The sequence below is a fragment of the Idiotropiscis lumnitzeri genome, chromosome 7 (assembly GCF_059441095.1).
Source record: "Idiotropiscis lumnitzeri isolate Australia: NSW breed Sydney's pygmy pipehorse chromosome 7, RoL_Ilum_1.0, whole genome shotgun sequence".
In the NCBI taxonomy this organism is placed as follows: Eukaryota; Metazoa; Chordata; class Actinopteri; order Syngnathiformes; family Syngnathidae; genus Idiotropiscis; species Idiotropiscis lumnitzeri.
In genome coordinates this window covers 11,107,841-11,126,002 of record NC_142397.1, presented here as the reverse complement: position 1 = coordinate 11,126,002, position 18,162 = coordinate 11,107,841, and the positions used below count along the sequence as shown (strand labels likewise).

Genomic DNA, 18,162 nt, shown 5'->3' with positions numbered 1-18,162 from the left:
GTCCCCAACATTACCAGTCGGATAGAAAAGTAGTGCTTTGACGCCATCTTGTTGCATTCAAAGCTGCGGTCACCAACTTGATGCTCGTGGGCAACAAGGCGGTAAGCCTGTTCTAAAAAGAGCTCACAGATGATGGGATATTGTGATTTTCTAGGAACATTGTACAAGTGATCATTTGAAAATGTATAACACACTTAAAAGTATTGCATACTGATGTTTGTAACCTTAAAATCCTTGTTGATTTGATTATTGTGAGAAATCATTGCAATGATCAATGTTCTCTTTGATGAGTATTGTTAATTATTAATAACACATTAAAAAAAGAGTACTTTTGTTATTTCTCAAGAGTGTATATCATGCTGGTAGTATTTGTGAAAGATACAAGGACAGCGCTGAAGAAATGACACTTTAGTACAATGTGAAGTAGTGTATAACTGTAAATGATTGTCTAAAACGCTCTAGCAACAAAAGTGAGAGGTTTCACCTCAAGCGGCTACGTAATGAAAGCAGACCTTACTCTTAAGATTCAACCTTTTTTTTTAAACAAAAAAAACACTTAAATCAGCAAAACTGGCCATTTTCAGTGTTCTTAAGAGCTACCTTGCAAACAAGTGTGAAACTTGAAATATTATTTCAGTTTAAAACAAGACTTGCTTTCTTTATCTTTATCATTCCGTTCAAGACCAAAACAAATGCGAGCAAAATTACTGATATGAAAGTTTGAGTTGATGTTAATGCTGCTCTTTAAAGCAATAATTATTTGACCTTAAAAAGCATCATTATTCTACATTGCCATTTGGTACAAAAACAGCATTCCAGTTGTTGCTATGGCAACCCCATACAGCATGAGCAAAAATTTGAAGTCACACCTCTCAACTGTCACATAGACGTGTGAATCAGCCAAAAAAGTGAATAAGTCACACAATAAAATGGACACCAGTTTGAGTAGTCCGGATTGCAAAGTCTTTATGCATGTACAGAGTATAAAAAGAGTTGACCTAAATGTTTAAGTGTTAAAATGAGAAAGTCATGTACATAGGCATCCAAGCTACCATACGTTCTCCATGTCAGGTGATGTTGGTTGAGCAACAACAGCTGGAGGTGACATCCACAGACAGACTCCATCTACCAAGGGAGTCTCTCTTGCCTCCAGCAAACATCTGACACAAGATAAGGCCTTCATTTGGTGAGACTGCTGATCAATATCTTATAGAGACATCGCTCCCCGTGGCGTTAAAAGGATAAACGCAGCGCAAAAATGATGGAACTCCAAAGAGGCACCGAGTTAGAAATGATCCACCTTGAACTGAAAATAAGACCACTGTGTTGTATTAAACTAACAAAATACTTTAAAGTCAAAGACATTAACACACCTGCTGGTAGCCTCAGACTCAGAGGTTCACTTCCTCGACACTCAACAATGCAGACCCACCAGTTCAGGGCATGAACACATTCAGTGCAGCTGAGCGTGAAGCCCGCCTATTGGCCCAAAACTGTTGGTATAGATTTGAGGACGTGCGCCACGCTCATAAGCGGTTCAGATAATGGATGGATATATTTATGGTGACCTCACATGCACAAAAATAATACCTGCACGTCACATGCATGATATAATGGTAATGAAGCATGTACATGCAACTTTAAAATATAATATTTGCTTTCCACTATGCAGATTTTGTCAAATGCAGAGGCCTGGAACTAGACCCCCTGATAAACAATGCTGCACTGCATGGCAAAAGGTAATTTTACTACTCAGTGCATTTCTATGGCAGGACTCCATCTCATAAACCCCAGTAACATTTATTGCACACTAGGTGGGAAGATCACAATGTTACATTTGGCACATGACTGGGAGAAAAGAAGGACGTTCTTCAACTACTCCTTTGCATTATTCTGTGTGCAGAGGTTGGATTTTATCTATTGCAAACTAAACAGCCCAGGCTTTGTCTTTACATTTTATTCAAGTTCCATTACAAAGAGCACATCAAAGGAAACAAACAGGAGAACCTGAAAGAGAAAAACACAGCAGGTGAGACGAGGCTTGAGTAGGAACAAGCACGGACATCAATTTTTTTTTTTAATTATTGTTACCTGATTATGCTTTCTCTGCTGCTACCTCCTCATCTCCACCCTTGGTGTTACGTGTATAAATGAGTTGGGCTCTGTGCTTGGACACCAGCTTGATCATGCCTGCAACAACGTGGTAAAAATATTTCAAATCTTTGAGTTCCATTTGGATGTTTAATGTATGTAGAGCACGTGAGCAGCAATGTCCATTGGGTGATGTCAACTGTCACCCACAAACGCATCCGTAGCAAATGGGAGTGCAAAAGGCCTCCAGCAAAGTAGCATGCATATTTAAGATGCAAGTCACAGCCAATTAAGTGCTACGGGAAAACACTTAAATGTTTTGTTACAATATTGGAGAAAATCAAACTGTGATCATCCTCTTCAATCCAATTTTTAGGTTTAACAACTTCTATAAAAAGGCAAGAGAACAGTCTAATTGTACCAAGACCGTTCTCAGCACTGAGGGGGGTGCAAACTCAATTTGTGAACAGAAAAAAAGGTGGGAGAGCTATATCCCCCACGGTTTAATAGGGGAGGACATTTTGTCTCTAAGGACGCCCTACTGTGGAAGAGTCCAAGTTGAAAGCGCCTACATTTCAAGTTCTTCCACAATTTGGAGGAAGTTTAACATTTCACACCACATACATTTTAGACAAACACAATGTGTGACATCAGTTCACCCCACTTAACCTCATTTTAGTCAGCATCACTGGATTAACTACAGGCTTCACTTTTGGCAACACTAAAATGGGACTAAGGGAAAAACTGATGAATTTCCACCCATCAAAAACAGAATAGGTGGCTTTGGCTAGTGTTGGTGTTTCAGTGACTGCCGGAGATCACAGTAGTCATCGGGGGTGAAAGAGCAAAACTGTTGCTGCAGTTAAGCACAACAGCTGGATAATTAATCGAAATTTTCATATTGATTTAGATTTTGGCTTCTCTCGATCTTTAAAACGTTATAGTTGAAGAAAAACAATGAGCAGAACAGCGCAAATACAAAACATCCTTTTTTTTTAATGGCTAGCGCTAAAGCTAATGTCAATGGAGGGTCCCATTAAAATGCTAAAGGGAAATTGGCATCAACTTTGGATTCACAACACTGCCCCTATGAGGCCAAAACATGGAGGAATTGTTGGCATTTGTTTTTGCTTGCATTTAGGATCAATTTATCCGATCCACTTATTCTCACGAAGGTCACGGGTGTCCTAGAGCCGATACATATTATTTTACTTCATTTTCAATTTAGTTTATTTCTAATTATTATATCTTCCATGTTTTGAAAGATTCAATGAATTTTATTTTCCTTAAAAATTCAAGGATTAGAAAAAAATACCATTGGATCTGTCACCCCAACACACATTTCCTTATGTCATGAAATACAAAGCCTGAGATCCCAGGTTAGTCCAGTAATTTCCAACTTTGTGAAAATAACAAAATGAAATAAATTTGACGACAAGATAAGTGTTATGCCTCAATGTGAGCAAAGATGCAAAGAATCTAAGCTGTCGCTGTAGCGGAATGAAAATGCAAGAGGCTCGAATTTCACTTGATGCAAGGTCAATTTGTATTTTTAACAAAAAGAACATGGTTCTACGTGCAGGAATGAATTAACATTTTAGAGTTGTTGGGTTTTAATAGTTGAATAAATGCTTAGTTTTTAAATGAATTAAATAATCATGCTTTCAATCTCAATAAAAAACAAAAATTATCCCCCCCCCCCATCATCGAGCCCTGTTAATCACCTTTAATTGCCTTTTTCAGTGTGGTTTTTGTTCCGATTTTCAGACAATAGTCACTATTGTAGCTCTTTTTTAAAGAAACAACTTTGATTTGAAGCTTGTGATCGTTATGAGGAAATGGACTCCATGCTCTTGTGCCATTTGATAAAATACAAGCAGACCACTACTATGTCTTCATAGTGCTGGCGAAAACGGCCACTGACTGCAAACACTTAAAGGTACAGAGGTTCAGTGTTAAAGGTTTAATCATTATTACACTTGTTGTTGCTTTAATGTTGGATTGCATATTGTCTGCTTCACCTGTATGAATTGTACGCAAGTTGTTTTTACATTATCCACGACAGGTTCTATGATTATTAACCATGAAGATTTTCAATTGAGATTTACCTTTAGCGAGCAGTTCCTGCAGGGCGTTCCTGGCAAGGGAGCCACGGATCTTCAGCCTCTCTGACACAACGGCAGGTGTGATAAGCTTGTAGTTGGGAACCTCTTTGTACAGCTTTTCGTAGGTGGCCTTGTCGAAGAGGATCAGGTTGTTGAGCTTGTCCCTCACCTTTCCCTTGGACCACTTCTGCTCAAACACACCAAAACAAAGTTAAGTGAAGCCAGGAGAAACCCAAATTTCACAAGTCAATACCTTCTTCTTGGCTTTGCCTCCAGACTTGTTTACTGGATCCTTGTCCTTCTTGGACTTTCCGGCGTCCTTTTTCTTGTCCGTCTTGGGAGGCTGAAAAGTGGGGAAGGTCGGTCACAACTTGCATGCAGTTCCCATTGCAAATTTCAGATCAGAAAATGTCAACGTTTGACAAGTAGTGACATTTGCATGCCGCTAGAAACATTCGGTTATAAGCAATCACAAGTAATACAGCGCGAAACTCGCCAGCATGATATCAATCCGCTAGTAGATCAGAACGCAGACTTCCACACATCACCGGCATGGCAAGGCCCTGTTGGTGTCTCCAAGAGAATAAACACGTTCGAAATGTAAAGTTGGCGAACAGTTCAAGTATTAATCAGCTAGTGTGTCATCTTATCAACGGGACTAATGCGAGGGCAAGAGCCATTGTTTGGGGGTTTTGGATGGCTTCCTCGGCTACAAGCTGTATGAAAGCGTGGTGGAATTAGCACAGAAGCTAACGAGCGTCTGCTTATTCTATTCTAGCGTTAACTTCCATTTTACTCAATTGAAATGAAGCACACTCGCCTCGCGATATATCCCGACTGCTCATTTGTCAGTGGAAGTTATAAGAATTACGTGGATTTGTTCACTTTAACTGTTTTAAAGTCGCGCTAATTGTGCTCACCATGTTTCCTCGTCAAGATGTCGGAGCGAAAGGAAGTAAGCCCGTGCGAAAATGAAATAGACAACCCGTATATGCGGAAGGGGAATAGAGGATTATGGGAATTTGAGTTCTCCCGTAATTATTCCGTTTCCCACCACAAATGAATCTGCGGAAACACAATTAATTCTCAGCGCAAAAAAACACTTTTCAAAAAATTACCCGGGACAATTAACAACGGTGGGGAAAGCAAATTGTAAAACCCAAAAGTAAATTTCCTCCCGTGTTATCGTCACGTGACTGTGCCTGTCAGGCGCCGAAGACTTCGCAAAGATGGTGATCTTCAGCGTGTATGTAGTGAACAAGGCTGGAGGTTTAATTTACCAGTATGACAACTATGTGCCGAGAGCAGAGGCCGAAAAGACGTTTAGTTATCCTTTAGATTTGGTGCTCAAGCATCACGACGAGAAAGTGGTCGTGTCATTTGGGCAGAGGGACGGCATCAAAGGTAATGCCCCAGACATTAGCACTTACTAGCATTCTTGTTAGCTCAGACCCTGATTGTTTGTGAATAGAAACATAATCTCATATGTTTTAGTGAGTGTGAGGTTGAATGTTATAGTCTAAGTTACAAAATTAGCTATATGATACTCTTCTACTTCACTGCACAATATCCTGGCGTAAAAATACGGTGGCTATGCAATATGTGCTACTAATAAATTATGTATAGCAAAACTACCCCCCAAAACCAAACCATTGTTGATTTGTCTCGGTAACTCTCTAGTAGGTCTAATTCAATTGTTTCCCTCCAGTTGGCCATGCAGTTCTCTCCATCAATGGGATTGATGTGATGGGAAAGAGTACAGCTGATGGGAAGGACATTCTGGAATACTTGAAAGATCAGTCCAATTATCCAGTGTCAATTCGATTCGGACGGGCCCGACTCAGCTCCAATGAGAAACTGATGCTCGCGTCTATGTTCCATTCGTAAGTCATATTCATTATTTCTGGCTTTATTTATAATTATCTCATACGTTTGCTTCTTCTTTTGTTTTCCCCAGGTTGTTTGCCATCGGATCACAGCTCTCTCCAGAGGTTGGAAGTTCAGGGATTGAGATGTTGGAAACGGATGTGTTCAAACTCCACTGTTTCCAGACTCTTACAGGTGGCACACTGAGCTGATGTCCTACCAGCTAAAAATAAATAAATCTGACAGATTACCACCCGTATACAAATAAACTTTTGTGTCCTTTTAGGAATAAAATTCATAGTGCTGGCAGACCCGCGACAAGCCGGCATTGATGCTCTCCTCAGGAAAATCTATGAGATCTATGCAGATTTTGCGCTAAAGAATCCATTCTACTCACTGGAGATGCCAATCAGGTACGCATGGTCAACTTTCACCCCAGTACAACATGGAATATTGAAAATATTTTCCCCATTGTCCTGTGTGGTCAAGTATATGATGTTTGATTTTTTTATTTCCAGGTGTGAACTATTTGATCAGAACTTAAAAATTGCACTGGAGATTGCAGAGAAGGCTGGAAACTTTGGATCTGGCTCATAAAGCAGAAACGAATGAAGGATGCCAATGACTACACTGTACATATAGATTGTTTTGTAAATACTATTAAAACTGAAATAATGTTTCAAGTCTCAAACATGTTTGCAAGGCAGCTCTTGGGAACACTGAAAATTGCCAGTATTACTGATTCAAGTGTTGTTTTTTTGTTTTAAAAAAAGGTTGAATCTTATGAGTAGATTCTGTTGTCATTTCCTAGCTGCTTGAGGAGACACTTCTCTGGTAGAACCTCTTAAGTTGAAAATAAGTAACATGTAAGCAAAATGTTGCCTGTTAACAACGGTTTTATGACAGTGACAGTTTGAGGGGGGGAAAAAGAACGAGAAATAAGAACAACTTGGAAACCAATCAGCATCAAGGAACTGATTGTTTGCCTTTGGGGTGTGGGATTCCACTGTATTCCAGGAATTCTCTTGTTAATTACTGATGCAGTGCTTCGAGAGTGTAGCAGTTCTGGGATATAAGCATGTCACGATTTTTTTTTACTTCATTTTACATGCTGAAAATAACAGGATGAGTATAAAAATGTGTTTAAAAAAATCAAGATAATACAATGAAGGCGTCAGATTTATCTTCTTTTGGTAAATTAGGACGCTTTAGACTTCTTGGACACGTGACCCATCTTAGAGCGAATGTTACGCAGCAAGAAGAAGCAGACGACTGTGATGCCGCAGACAATCTCGGCAACCCAGAAGGCCGTTTCCCAGCCGTGGTGTTTGGCGATAGTGCTGAATGGAAGTCCGGCGAGGAAGCCACCGACTGAGGAAGAAATAATCTTTGCTTAGTTTCTTATCTTTAGATTATTAAAGCAAAATATTCAAGTTCAGTTTTGGAGAGTTGACAAATTTAGCACGTAGAATACTGAGTGAAAGTATTTGTGTATCTTTAGACTTGTTGCAGCAAATATCTAATAATCACTGGAGGAGTCCCGATACATTTTACACTTCCGATCCAGTACCAATATTGCGACCAAGAGTAATTACGATATCGTCCGATACGATATGAGTAGGAATGATACATGCTGTAATTAATTTTTTTAGTATGAATTGTTAGAGGAGACTTGATCAAGTTCTACTGTTAAACCCAATAAGAATAGTCAGCAACGTTAGGTATGAGAAGATATAGGCCATTTATCGCGGCTCGCAGGCCACTTCCTTGGAATGGAAGATGAAGAACAGACTGGCAGTGCCAATCTAATTTTGGGGTAGGGTCGCTCTCTAATGGTACCAGATTGACTCAAATTTGAAAATAATTAGAAGAATAACTCACAATTCTCCAGACAACCATCACAATGGATTGAAAGAAAATGATTAAATAGATTGTTCCATGGTGTACCATTCCTCTATAAGTTTCGTGTACATTGTGTTTGTATTTCTGTAAAACATGCTGTATCCAATTAGTTATTAGTTAAGGGTCATTATATTAAAAAAAAAAAAATCCAGGCTAATCGTACTCTCGAATCGTAAAATGTGATCCACTTACTGTTAGCCATGAGGGCCACAATAGCATGTGATGTCCCGCAGTAGTTGAATGGGGCGCTCTCATTGGCTATAACACCAAACAAGGCTATTGGCCCGTACGAGAAGAAACCAAAAGCAGCACCCAAAAAGAGTATCCACGCCTTCAAATGCACACAGTAAACATTAATTCCAATGAATTATGCTCGTTGTCTCATACAATACCTTCATGTTGTTTCAGAAATTACCTTCGGGCTATCCGGAGTGACCGTGACTCTAAACAGGTACATGGACACAAACGTTCCTGCCATCATAAGGATCAAAACAAAGTGGCGAGGATTGCCGTAGATTTTGATGCCTTGCTGTACACAGAAGGGAAATTTGGTTGAGAAGGTGAGTATAGTGGATGTTACAGGTGTGAAATATTTAATATTGAAGACTACTACTGTCACTCATGCACCATAATTTCAGTTACGGTAATTCAATTTTTAATCCTCCCTGTGCTTGTGTGAGGTTCCCCAGTCATTATTATTAATGTGATATATTTGAGAAAAAGAACGAGGGCAGATTCGAAATAAGCGTGAAAAAATAATCTCACAAAGTTTACTTACATCTTTGATTAAAAAAAAATGCACAAATTTGCCGACTAGTGTAATTGAACCTTTGCGAAACTTGAGTGTATATGTGTAAAACAAAACACAAATAATGCGACAGAGGGGATTAAAAAAACAGTTTGGGTTTGGGGTTGTGTGTGGATTGCTAACTCACTTTGGCCACAGCTCTATCAGAATAATAACCTGCTGCCAGGCTGCCTAAAAGACCTCCCAACTCCAGCGTGCTCATGTATGAGCTACCTATGAAGACGAAAGACAGAACACAAAGCAGTCAACACGCAGCACTTAGAACACAGAATAAACTTGCTCTTCAACGCTATGATATCCATATGCAACTAAAATGTCACTTTCCATCAATATTCCATACCCATCAGTGTAGACTGTCCCTTGTCCTGAATGAGAAACAGCTGTCCCCAGTCAGTGCAGGCTGTCTTCACCCCAAACACCACCAGATAGGTCACAGAAATCAGCCACAGGTAGGGGGAGAGGAGGAACTCAGACAGGGTGCTCTCATCACTGGAAGACTCTGAAGGAGACAAATGGTGGAAGAGAAAATTACCTATAGTAGATAGAAAAGAATGCAAGCATGGTATAATAATCCACATGGAATAAAATTTCCACCACATATTGTAGCTCAGTCCACATGAGGGGTATGAAGGGTACAACGGCCACAGAATGATCAACCATTATTTACATGCAGTGCGACAATAGTGTACAATAAGCGTGCCTATGTCCAGTCCTCGAGAGCCCCTATCCAGCCTGTTTTAGACGTCCGCTTCCATCACACCTGACTCAAATGATCAGGTCATCAGCAAGATATGAGAAGCTAGATTACGATCCTGGCCATTTGAATCAGGTGTGTTGGAGAAGGGAGACATCTAAAACAGACTTGATAGGGGCACTCGAGGGCCGAACATGGTCACCCCTCGTCTTTTTAGTTAGGACATAATAAAGTCATGAATAAAGTGAGGGTACTACAGTTGAGTTCAACCAATATTCCGAGCAGGGTTGCAGAACTGCCACCTGGCTAAGATTTCTTCTGACCCTGAATGCAGTTCATGCCAGTTTGAGATTCATGGCCGCCACACTGCTTCAAAGTGTAGTACAATTCATGCTATCTGGATCTGATCTTGTCAAACGAAGGCCTACTACGAGGCCTACTACTAGAACTCGTACTCTCAAATTTCCCCATTGTGGGACTAATAAAGGACATCTTATCTTATCTTACTACCACCATTGATGAGAGCAATGAACTCCCAGAGCAGGTGTTGGCGCGAAGCCGGGGAAATTATTGAAAGGTATGCACTGGAGCTCAGCATCAACAAAAGCTTGATTCCGCAGATGATTCAGAGAGTGACAAAGCTTTCCATGGAACAAATTCAGCTTGTTGGACCTCAGAGTGTCCACTGTGTGTGAAGCAAGTGTTTCTGAGTCAGTATACTCACCTCCTTTGCTCTTCTTGGCTGCCGCTTCAATATTAGGTAGCCCCACATCCTTGGGTTCGTTCTTGATGACCAACAGGCAGACAAAGGAGAGCACCACACAGATCATTCCGGACGTACACAGGATGGTCCTCCAGCTATAACTCTGGACCAGCACCGAGGCGATAATGGGACCCAAGCTTCCAGCCAGATTCATGCTGCATGACAGGATTGACCACCATGTTCCAAATTGAGAGGGCTCGAACCACTAAGACAAAACATAAAATACTGTCATTGTCATTCCTGTAACGGACCTGATGGGAGAAACCATTGGCGTAGGGCCTGTTCACACACGTCAACATTTTTCTGCTTTTTTTCCCCCATGTTGCTGTTGGCTGCTGTTAGGGAAACAAGGCATGGAAAATCATGGCAAATGCTTTCCTGCAAATAACTTTTGTTTCTGCTTTCAGACACAGACATCAAATTAATTTAATGCTTCAGAGATTAATGGCCCAATCTAATGAGAACCAAGAAGCAGCTTTTAGAGTAATGCTGTCAAAGATGAATTAATTGAATTCACTCATTTGTTAGTGTTGATTTAAGTGCAGGTGATTAGATGTATGTGATCAAAATACATATACAAAAACAAAATGATATAGTGGTTGCAGTTAGCAGAGCCGCGTAGCACTGTACTACACCAGAGCTGTTCATAAATAATTTTCCCCCTCCTCAATATGATACACTGCAATTTACAGCAGCCACTACAGTAGTCAACGGCACTTAAAATCATAAAAATTAAGTATCATTGTATTATCTAACTCTTTTGCATTTCTCATTAAAATGTGCATGTGTACCTATGTGTATGTTATAGATGCAGAAGACGTGTGACAGTGCTACCTTGCGCAGCACCCTGCCACAGGGAGGCCAGCCGAGACCCTGGCCCAAGCCGTTGAGGAACCACAGGGCAGAGAATATGGCCACGGTGGATGACCAGGAGAAGACCACGTTGATGCCTCCCACCGCAAACAAGCCAATAGAGAAAAGCCAACGGGAACTGATCTGGTCTGAAAGCACTCCGCTGATGAACTTACTGATAGCGTAGGCCAAAGACTGACTGCTGGTTATCATGCCTGAGCAAGCATATCACAAAAACAACATGAGGTTGTGGTACATGAATGTAACAGTCATGGTACAAAATAAGGGAAGAAATAAAATGCAAAATGATCATGCATACCCAGATCATCCTTGTCCAGTTCAATTTCCTGCATCAGTGAAGGCATCACAAAAGAGAATGTCTTTCTGTTAAAGTAGTAAAGTGAGTAGCCAACAAACATGGCCAAAAATATAGTGCCCCGATAGTATCCATAACTCGCCCTACCCATGATTGAAGATATATATTAAAAAAACACAAAAAAACAGATATATGTATATATTTGAAAAAAGAAATAAGAGAGGAGATCAGCAGACGGTGCCTTCCGGTGAACTTTGCTTCAAGGTCTACCGTGTAGCAGCAGCTGCTGCTTGGACTGTTTGCAATCTGTACAAGTTAATGGTCAACTTCCAAACACTCGAAATGATTTAATCAGGTCCAAGGTGGGTATTTACATGTCAGGTATGTTGTTTGTTATGAGAATATAGTCCTGAACAAAAATTATTGGCACTATTTTGCAAAAATATGCACATTTAACAATGACCTTGATTGGTGATGCCGTTTGCTCAATTGGGGATGTTATGGGAACATTGGACTAATAAAGTTAATAATTTACTGCCGCTTATTATTATACATTTTTCACAGTAGAATAAAGCAAGAATTTAAAACCAAACTTCTAAATTGAACACAATGTGATCCCTGCTGTATTCTGATTACGGTTCATTCGATTTGAACAATATAGTCTATGAATGAACTACAGTTGCAATGACGTTTCCGCATCAATTGAGCCAATCAGCGCCGCTTATTTGTCGACATTCACCGAGGCGTGATTGAAACTGTGACACTTTTACCACTGAACGCACGAAGGAAAACATCTTTTTTTAGGGACGTAACTCATTACATGCATTTTAAAGTAACTTCGACATCGAACAACAAGCTGTTAATAATTGATAGCGCCCTGTCCATATTGTAACGTTTGTTCACTTGCACTAGGTTAGCATACTATAATAGCGAGCCGATGCGGACGTTCTTGTCTTTTAAAAAAAAAAATCCATTATATGCACAAATAACGCCACAACATAATGTTTTCATTCCTATCATTCAGTTTACTCATCCATCCGTTTTCACTTTTGCTGTAAGACCCGCCTGCTTCAGCTTTCTCTTCTTTGTTTTTCTAAGGGGAGGTTACACTAATGCTTCGGCACTCTTGCGCCCCCGTGTGGGTTTTGTGTTGAAGCACGACACTAGGCTGACAAACTACAAAAACGACAGAATAAAATGTAACAACGGTATATCACTTACCATTTGAAGTGTTTTTAGCTCAGTTTATTTCTTTCGAAATTACTAAATATATCCCCCCGCCAACAAATTTATGGGTTTTTCTTTGCAGTATGGTCATTGTGTTTCTATGGCAACAAGACAACATTACCCAGCGGTTCCTTGTCACGCGCCACAGGCAATTCTCTGGGCAACTTTAGCTTTTTTTTTTTTAAGTTTGTTTTTTTTCCTTTTTATTTATTTACCCTAAAATATTTTTCTGTTTTGGCTTATGTCCGGATGAAGGAAAATGGTATGGTTTTGAACTGTTTTGTTTCGCGCTGTTTTAATTGTCTTCATTCTGCCATAGTGTAATTTGTTTTGCAAATAATGTAAGAAAGGATAAAGCGGTTTGGTGGGACTGGGGTACGACTATTAATCTGCCATACACGTTACAAAAAGCACACATTTTATTTTACAATACATAATTATTTTATGGTTCATAAATGGAAGTCTATATACTTTATCAGGAATATCAGCAAAAATAAAAAGAAAGAAATAGAGAACACAGGAAAGGTAAAATTATTTCTATTTTTAAATGGACCATTGCTTTATTTTTCATAATAACAAATAATCAATACTAATAATAACAGAGACGTTTGTAAATTAAAAGGAGGCACTTTTTTCTTTCTTCTGCAAATCGAAAAAAAAAAACTTTGCAGAGTGAAACCTCTTCCACTTCGACTTTGAGAAGACAACATCGCTACCGCACACGAGCCCCCTCCTCCCAGGTGGATGAAAACCTGTTTGGAAAGAACACGCAGGTGAGTGTGTGTCCTTCAACTCCTGCGTCTGTTAAACTGTCAGATAAGCCTGTCATTGTTGTTTAGAGATCATCACATTTGGCATCGAAAATAAAGGATGTGCCGGCGCAGAAGCAGATCGGCAAGACTATTCAAATTGTCACCAAAGACCTTGTACGCAATCTCAGGTAGGCAATACATTTTTTAAATTTAATTTCCTTGATATCTGGCTCTAATATGACCTGGCTTCCAGCCACATTCCTAAAACATTCACAATAGGTTCACTTAAGACTAAATTTGCCATGGGTGTGAATGGTTGTTTGTCTACGTGTGCCCTGCAATTGTCTGGCGACCAGTCTGGGGTGTAGCCTCGCTCTCGCCCAAAAACCACTGGGATAGGCTGCACACCTGCAAACACAACGAGGACATAGAAAAGTATAGAAAGGTTTTGGAAGGATGTCATCCCTTATGTGTATCCTATGAGATTATCTGAGCCCGTTTGATTTTCCATTGGGGTCTGTAGTTTTACTGTGATTAAACAGAAGGTATAACAAACAATATATTCCTGTGGGGTCAGGGTTCAATGCAGCGATCCCTCTGGACAGTCCATCATCCTGCCATCAGCTGACTTTGAGCGGATCACATTCAGATCCAAGGCTCTCTCCAAGGAGGAGAAGGAGGCTTTAAAGCAGGCACACCAGAGTGGGGAAGAGAAAGAAATGGTAGCAAATATTCCAAAATAGTTAACTTCGGAACTTTACCTTAAAATGCATTTACAGTTGCATACTTGACAATAGCAGGCAGCCGAGGAAAGGAAGCGGCAGATGTTGGAGGTTGACATGTGCCGTCAGGAGAAGCAGGCTCTGAGTGAGGTGGAGCTGGAGGCCGAAGAGCGAGCTCAGCGTCTGTTGGAGCGAGCCAATGTGCTGAGAATGGAGCAGGAGGAGGAGATTAGGGAACTCAACAAGGTTGGTGAAGTTAAGGCACTTATTTGATGGGAGGGCATATGTCAAATTCAAGGCTCGGCACATCATTTTATGTGGCCCATGAAAGCAAATGATGTGCATTGACTTAGTGGTTAAAATACCAAAATCGCAAAGTCTTTACTTCTAAATGAAGTAAACCCTAACCCTAAATTAATTTGACACCCCAGGATTAGAATGATGGCAACTTTTCAACTTCCTGTGCTTAGGCCATGCTGCCCACGGGCACCAGGTTGATGCCCCCTGTGTTATATCAATGTCATGGTTGTGGTACCGGGAGAGCTAAATATTTATCTGTAAATGGTTTGAGGACCACTGTCAGTCATAAACTTCATGTCTGCGGGTTCCTCAGGCGATTCTTGGTGCTCAGTGCCAAGCCACACGTGACGCTCAAATCCAGGAGAAGAAGCAGATCCAGATGGAGATGCTGGAGGAGGAGAAACGTCTCGATGCCATGATGGAAGCTGAGCGCCGCAGGCTTCTGGACAGGGTGGAGCAGATTGATGAACTGCGGAAGCAAGAGAGGATAAGGTGATCACTCAGCTCCAAAAAAAACCCACCACCGTTCTCATTCTGATGGCATCCAGAATGTGTCTTGTGTGTGCTGTCCAGTGGGAAGCAACAAATCTTCGAGCAGATCCAGCAGCGTCTGGAGGAGAAGCTGGTACAAGAAGAACTGAAAGAGCAGGAGAAACATCAGACCAGAGAAAAGCAAGCCAGGATGAACATGGAGGACCTCATGGTACCACATAATAAGATGGTCAGTAAAATATGCAGCTGAGTTTCACTGCCTGTATTGTTCCAGGCCTTGGAGAAAAAGAGGGATGAACAACAGCGTCTGCACCAGGAGGTCATGCGTATTAATGCTGACACGCTGAGGGCACAGGAGCTGAGGAGAGAAGAGGAGAAGCTGGCAGACATGAGAGAAATGGAATACATCAAAAACAAATTGGTTAGAATTTCATCACCATGACGCTGAGGAAATACTATTGTACTGCTGTTTTATTGATGGGGTTCCTGAACAGGGTTGACGCTAGGATCAGAAGTTGAGGGATGCTGACAGTTTTAATGCCAGAGCACACCCCATTGGGGGCATTAGGTTGGGAGGGGGGGTTCACATTTTGCTGCTCCCAAAGAAATCGACACGCACGTACAAGGTGAGTTTCAATAATATGCATCCAGTCAGTTAGATAGTCAGTAGCACCGTGGCTTTATTGGCTTTCCAAAAACTTGTGCTTCTCTCATTGCAATTAAAAAAAGACAGCGGCATTGTCTGACGACCTGTAACGATTCCTAACGAGAAAAAATGTCAGCTAACTTCTACCTAACAACATAAATAGTAGAATGAGCAATGTATAGTGAATAGCAGAGGCAATTTTCTCCAGGTGGTCCACTTTCTTTTCTCTTTTTAGTTTTTCAAAGTGCCAAAAAACACTCCAAATAAAAAAACATAAAGTACCAAAAAAAAGTTGCCTTTGAGGATTTCCGACGGAGCGTTGCGTCTGGAACAGTTGCGTTAACATTGATGTTACTTGGTGCCTTAAACATGTGACAGCCAATTGGGTGAAACCATTGCAACTCCACAGGTGTAAAGCTTTAGCTCGTTAAGCATGTTAAATCCTACAATACAAAGCATGGACCGAAACGTCTATATCCCAAAACCAAAACCGTCGGGAAAAAAAATCAAATGCCAGTTCTCAAAGTTAGTAAAAGCCCAAGTGACCACCCCCGCATGTTCCTCCATTTGATCCAGTCCGGTATCCTCTCACCAGTGTCAGGTGCTTGGGGATTCTTTTGGCCAGACACCACCACCCGTAATACACAAGGAGAACACAAGTAAAACATGTACTCACACCGCACTCTCGCCTGCACCAAACACTTCAAATATTCCCTGCATGCACACAACAACCAAAACAACAGCCAGTTATTGCTCAATATCTGATGCTCAATTATTAAGTCGATTGGGAAGGTGAGGCCATTATGACCGAACAGAACCTATGATCTATACTGTATTGCACAGGTGTCAAACTCAAGGCCTGGGGGCCAGATCTGACCGCAACCACATTTTATGTGGCCCGTGAAGGGGAAATCATGTGTGTCAACTTCCTGTTAATAGCACATTTTCTTGACTTTTAACAACATTGCGATATGAGATCTTGCCATTTATTTGTCCTTTTAAAATAAATTGAAAACATTTTGAACAAGCATTTACTTACTGGCTTCTGATTTCAAAACTGCTTTCCATCCATTTATTGTGTGTATGTGATAACGTAAGGTGATCATACACATTATATGGTTTCACAGTCATAACAGCCCTCTGAGGGCAACCATAACTATGATGGGGCCCGTCCACAAAAATGAGTTTGACACCCCTGCTGTACTGCTTGTGCATTTTGTGCAATTCGGTGGTAGCCAGTCCATTGTGTACCCCGCCCCTCTCCCTCAAGTCAGTCGGGGTGAGTTTCAGCTTACCTGTGACAAAATGAGGACAAGTGCCATATAAACTGGATGGATGGGTTCTTACCTATTTGCTAGTATTACCAATAAGTTCCATATCTCCCGCAGCAACGAGAGGCTGAGTACGAAGCGGAACAGAAGAGGATGAAGAAGGAGAAGGAGTTGGAGATTGCGAGGCTGAGAGCTCAGCAGGAGAGAGCGAGAGACCACAAGGCCGATCAGGTCAGGAATGACAACTTTTGGGGCATTTGCTCAAGAATTTTAATTCTGAATGGTTAATTCTGTAATTCTTTGTTTTTCTGGGTCAGCTAGTGAAAACCTGTAAGGGGGGCCTCGATTTACAGCAATGAAATAGATGAGAACCGTTACTCCAAATGCCTTTTAACCGTGTGTGGATTCATTTGAAAGGACGAGCTTCGTGCCAAAAGGAACCAAGAGAATGCGGACAGAGAATGGAGGAGGAAGGAGAAGGAGTTGGCTGCCAAGAAAGCTCAGGAGGAGGCCATGCTTAGAGCTGCTCGTCTAGAGCAAGTTCAGCGTAAAGAGCAGCTCCTGTCCATGGAGGCCGGCCGAGAGAAGGCCGAGTTCGAGAGGGTTTTAAAGTGAGAGACAACAGAAACCAGATTTCTGTTCCTCCTTTGCTAACTCCGCTTTGTGCCCCATGTAGGGTTCAACAGGAGGCGAGTGTCAGACAGAAGGAAGAGGACAAAAAGCAGCGCCAGGAAGCACTCCGCCACGCCAAGGGCATCAGACAGCAGGTGAAGGAGCAGCAGCAGGCTAACGTCGCCAAGCGCAAAGAGACTTTTAAGGAGGCGGAGAAACTGAGCGAGGAGGACCGGCAGCGACGCAAGCGCATCAATGACATCAAACAGAAGAAGCTGAAGGAGCTCAAGTAAGTACAGGTGGCACATGTTGACTTGACTTGACTTGTGTAAATCAAATGTATTTTTTGTCCATGTGCAGGGCAACGGGGCTCAGTGAGAAGTACTGCAGTGAAGTGGAAAGGAAAGCCTGGCTGCTGTGATTCATTCATATTAAGTCTACACAGCATCAACAAGGAAAAACCTCCAACATGATCTACAAATAAACATGGCACACTTTTGAGCGGATGGTGATTGGTACAACCTAAATGTAGTGACTCAATAATGGCAGTGTTCGCTACAAATGCAAGGTTGTGGAAGACTGTGATTCATCACACCTGGAATCTTCCAATTGTGTTATGTTTGTACTATTAAGGTTGTTCAACCACTGAACACATTTATCTGTGATGGTTGAATAAACAAATTCAGTCTTTTGATTGACTATCATTTCATTTGGTTGAGATCCAATATCGTTTCTGCTTTACG

At 41.2% G+C, this 18,162-nt stretch overlaps 4 protein-coding genes across 4 annotated transcripts; 2 read left to right on the top strand and 2 right to left on the bottom strand.

The window, feature by feature from the left end:
* Window positions 1-1,942: 1,942 nt before the first annotated feature.
* rps25 (ribosomal protein S25) lies at window positions 1,943-5,192 on the bottom strand. Its single transcript, XM_088300241.1, has 5 exons — window positions 5,117-5,192; window positions 4,450-4,539; window positions 4,200-4,383; window positions 2,092-2,190; window positions 1,943-2,007 (listed from the first exon to the last, which is right to left on the bottom strand). Exons 1-4 carry the CDS (start codon window positions 5,117-5,119, stop codon window positions 2,096-2,098), a joined length of 372 nt encoding a protein of 123 aa, XP_088156367.1. The 5' UTR covers window positions 5,120-5,192; the 3' UTR covers window positions 1,943-2,007; window positions 2,092-2,095.
* Window positions 5,193-5,196: 4 nt separating this feature from the next.
* trappc4 (trafficking protein particle complex subunit 4) lies at window positions 5,197-6,753 on the top strand. The gene is made up of 5 exons (XM_088300240.1): window positions 5,197-5,600; window positions 5,905-6,079; window positions 6,154-6,257; window positions 6,349-6,475; window positions 6,581-6,753. Exons 1-5 carry the CDS (start codon window positions 5,426-5,428, stop codon window positions 6,657-6,659), a joined length of 660 nt encoding a protein of 219 aa, XP_088156366.1. The 5' UTR covers window positions 5,197-5,425; the 3' UTR covers window positions 6,660-6,753.
* A 187-nt stretch (window positions 6,754-6,940) lies between these two features.
* Window positions 6,941-12,472, bottom strand: slc37a4a (solute carrier family 37 member 4a). The gene is made up of 8 exons (XM_088300238.1): window positions 11,401-12,472; window positions 11,064-11,296; window positions 10,191-10,434; window positions 9,113-9,271; window positions 8,900-8,985; window positions 8,380-8,493; window positions 8,157-8,295; window positions 6,941-7,433 (listed from the first exon to the last, which is right to left on the bottom strand). The coding sequence occupies exons 1-8, from the start codon at window positions 11,546-11,548 to the stop codon at window positions 7,261-7,263; spliced, it is 1,296 nt and encodes a 431-aa protein (XP_088156364.1). The 5' UTR covers window positions 11,549-12,472; the 3' UTR covers window positions 6,941-7,260.
* A 286-nt stretch (window positions 12,473-12,758) lies between these two features.
* cfap45 (cilia and flagella associated protein 45) lies at window positions 12,759-17,955 on the top strand. The gene is made up of 12 exons (XM_088300941.1): window positions 12,759-12,886; window positions 13,296-13,397; window positions 13,464-13,564; window positions 13,954-14,098; window positions 14,174-14,344; window positions 14,712-14,890; window positions 14,972-15,101; window positions 15,165-15,311; window positions 16,925-17,038; window positions 17,225-17,418; window positions 17,484-17,708; window positions 17,780-17,955. Exons 1-12 carry the CDS (start codon window positions 12,884-12,886, stop codon window positions 17,838-17,840), a joined length of 1,572 nt encoding a protein of 523 aa, XP_088157067.1. The 5' UTR covers window positions 12,759-12,883; the 3' UTR covers window positions 17,841-17,955.
* The last annotated feature ends 207 nt before the right edge of the window (window positions 17,956-18,162 follow it).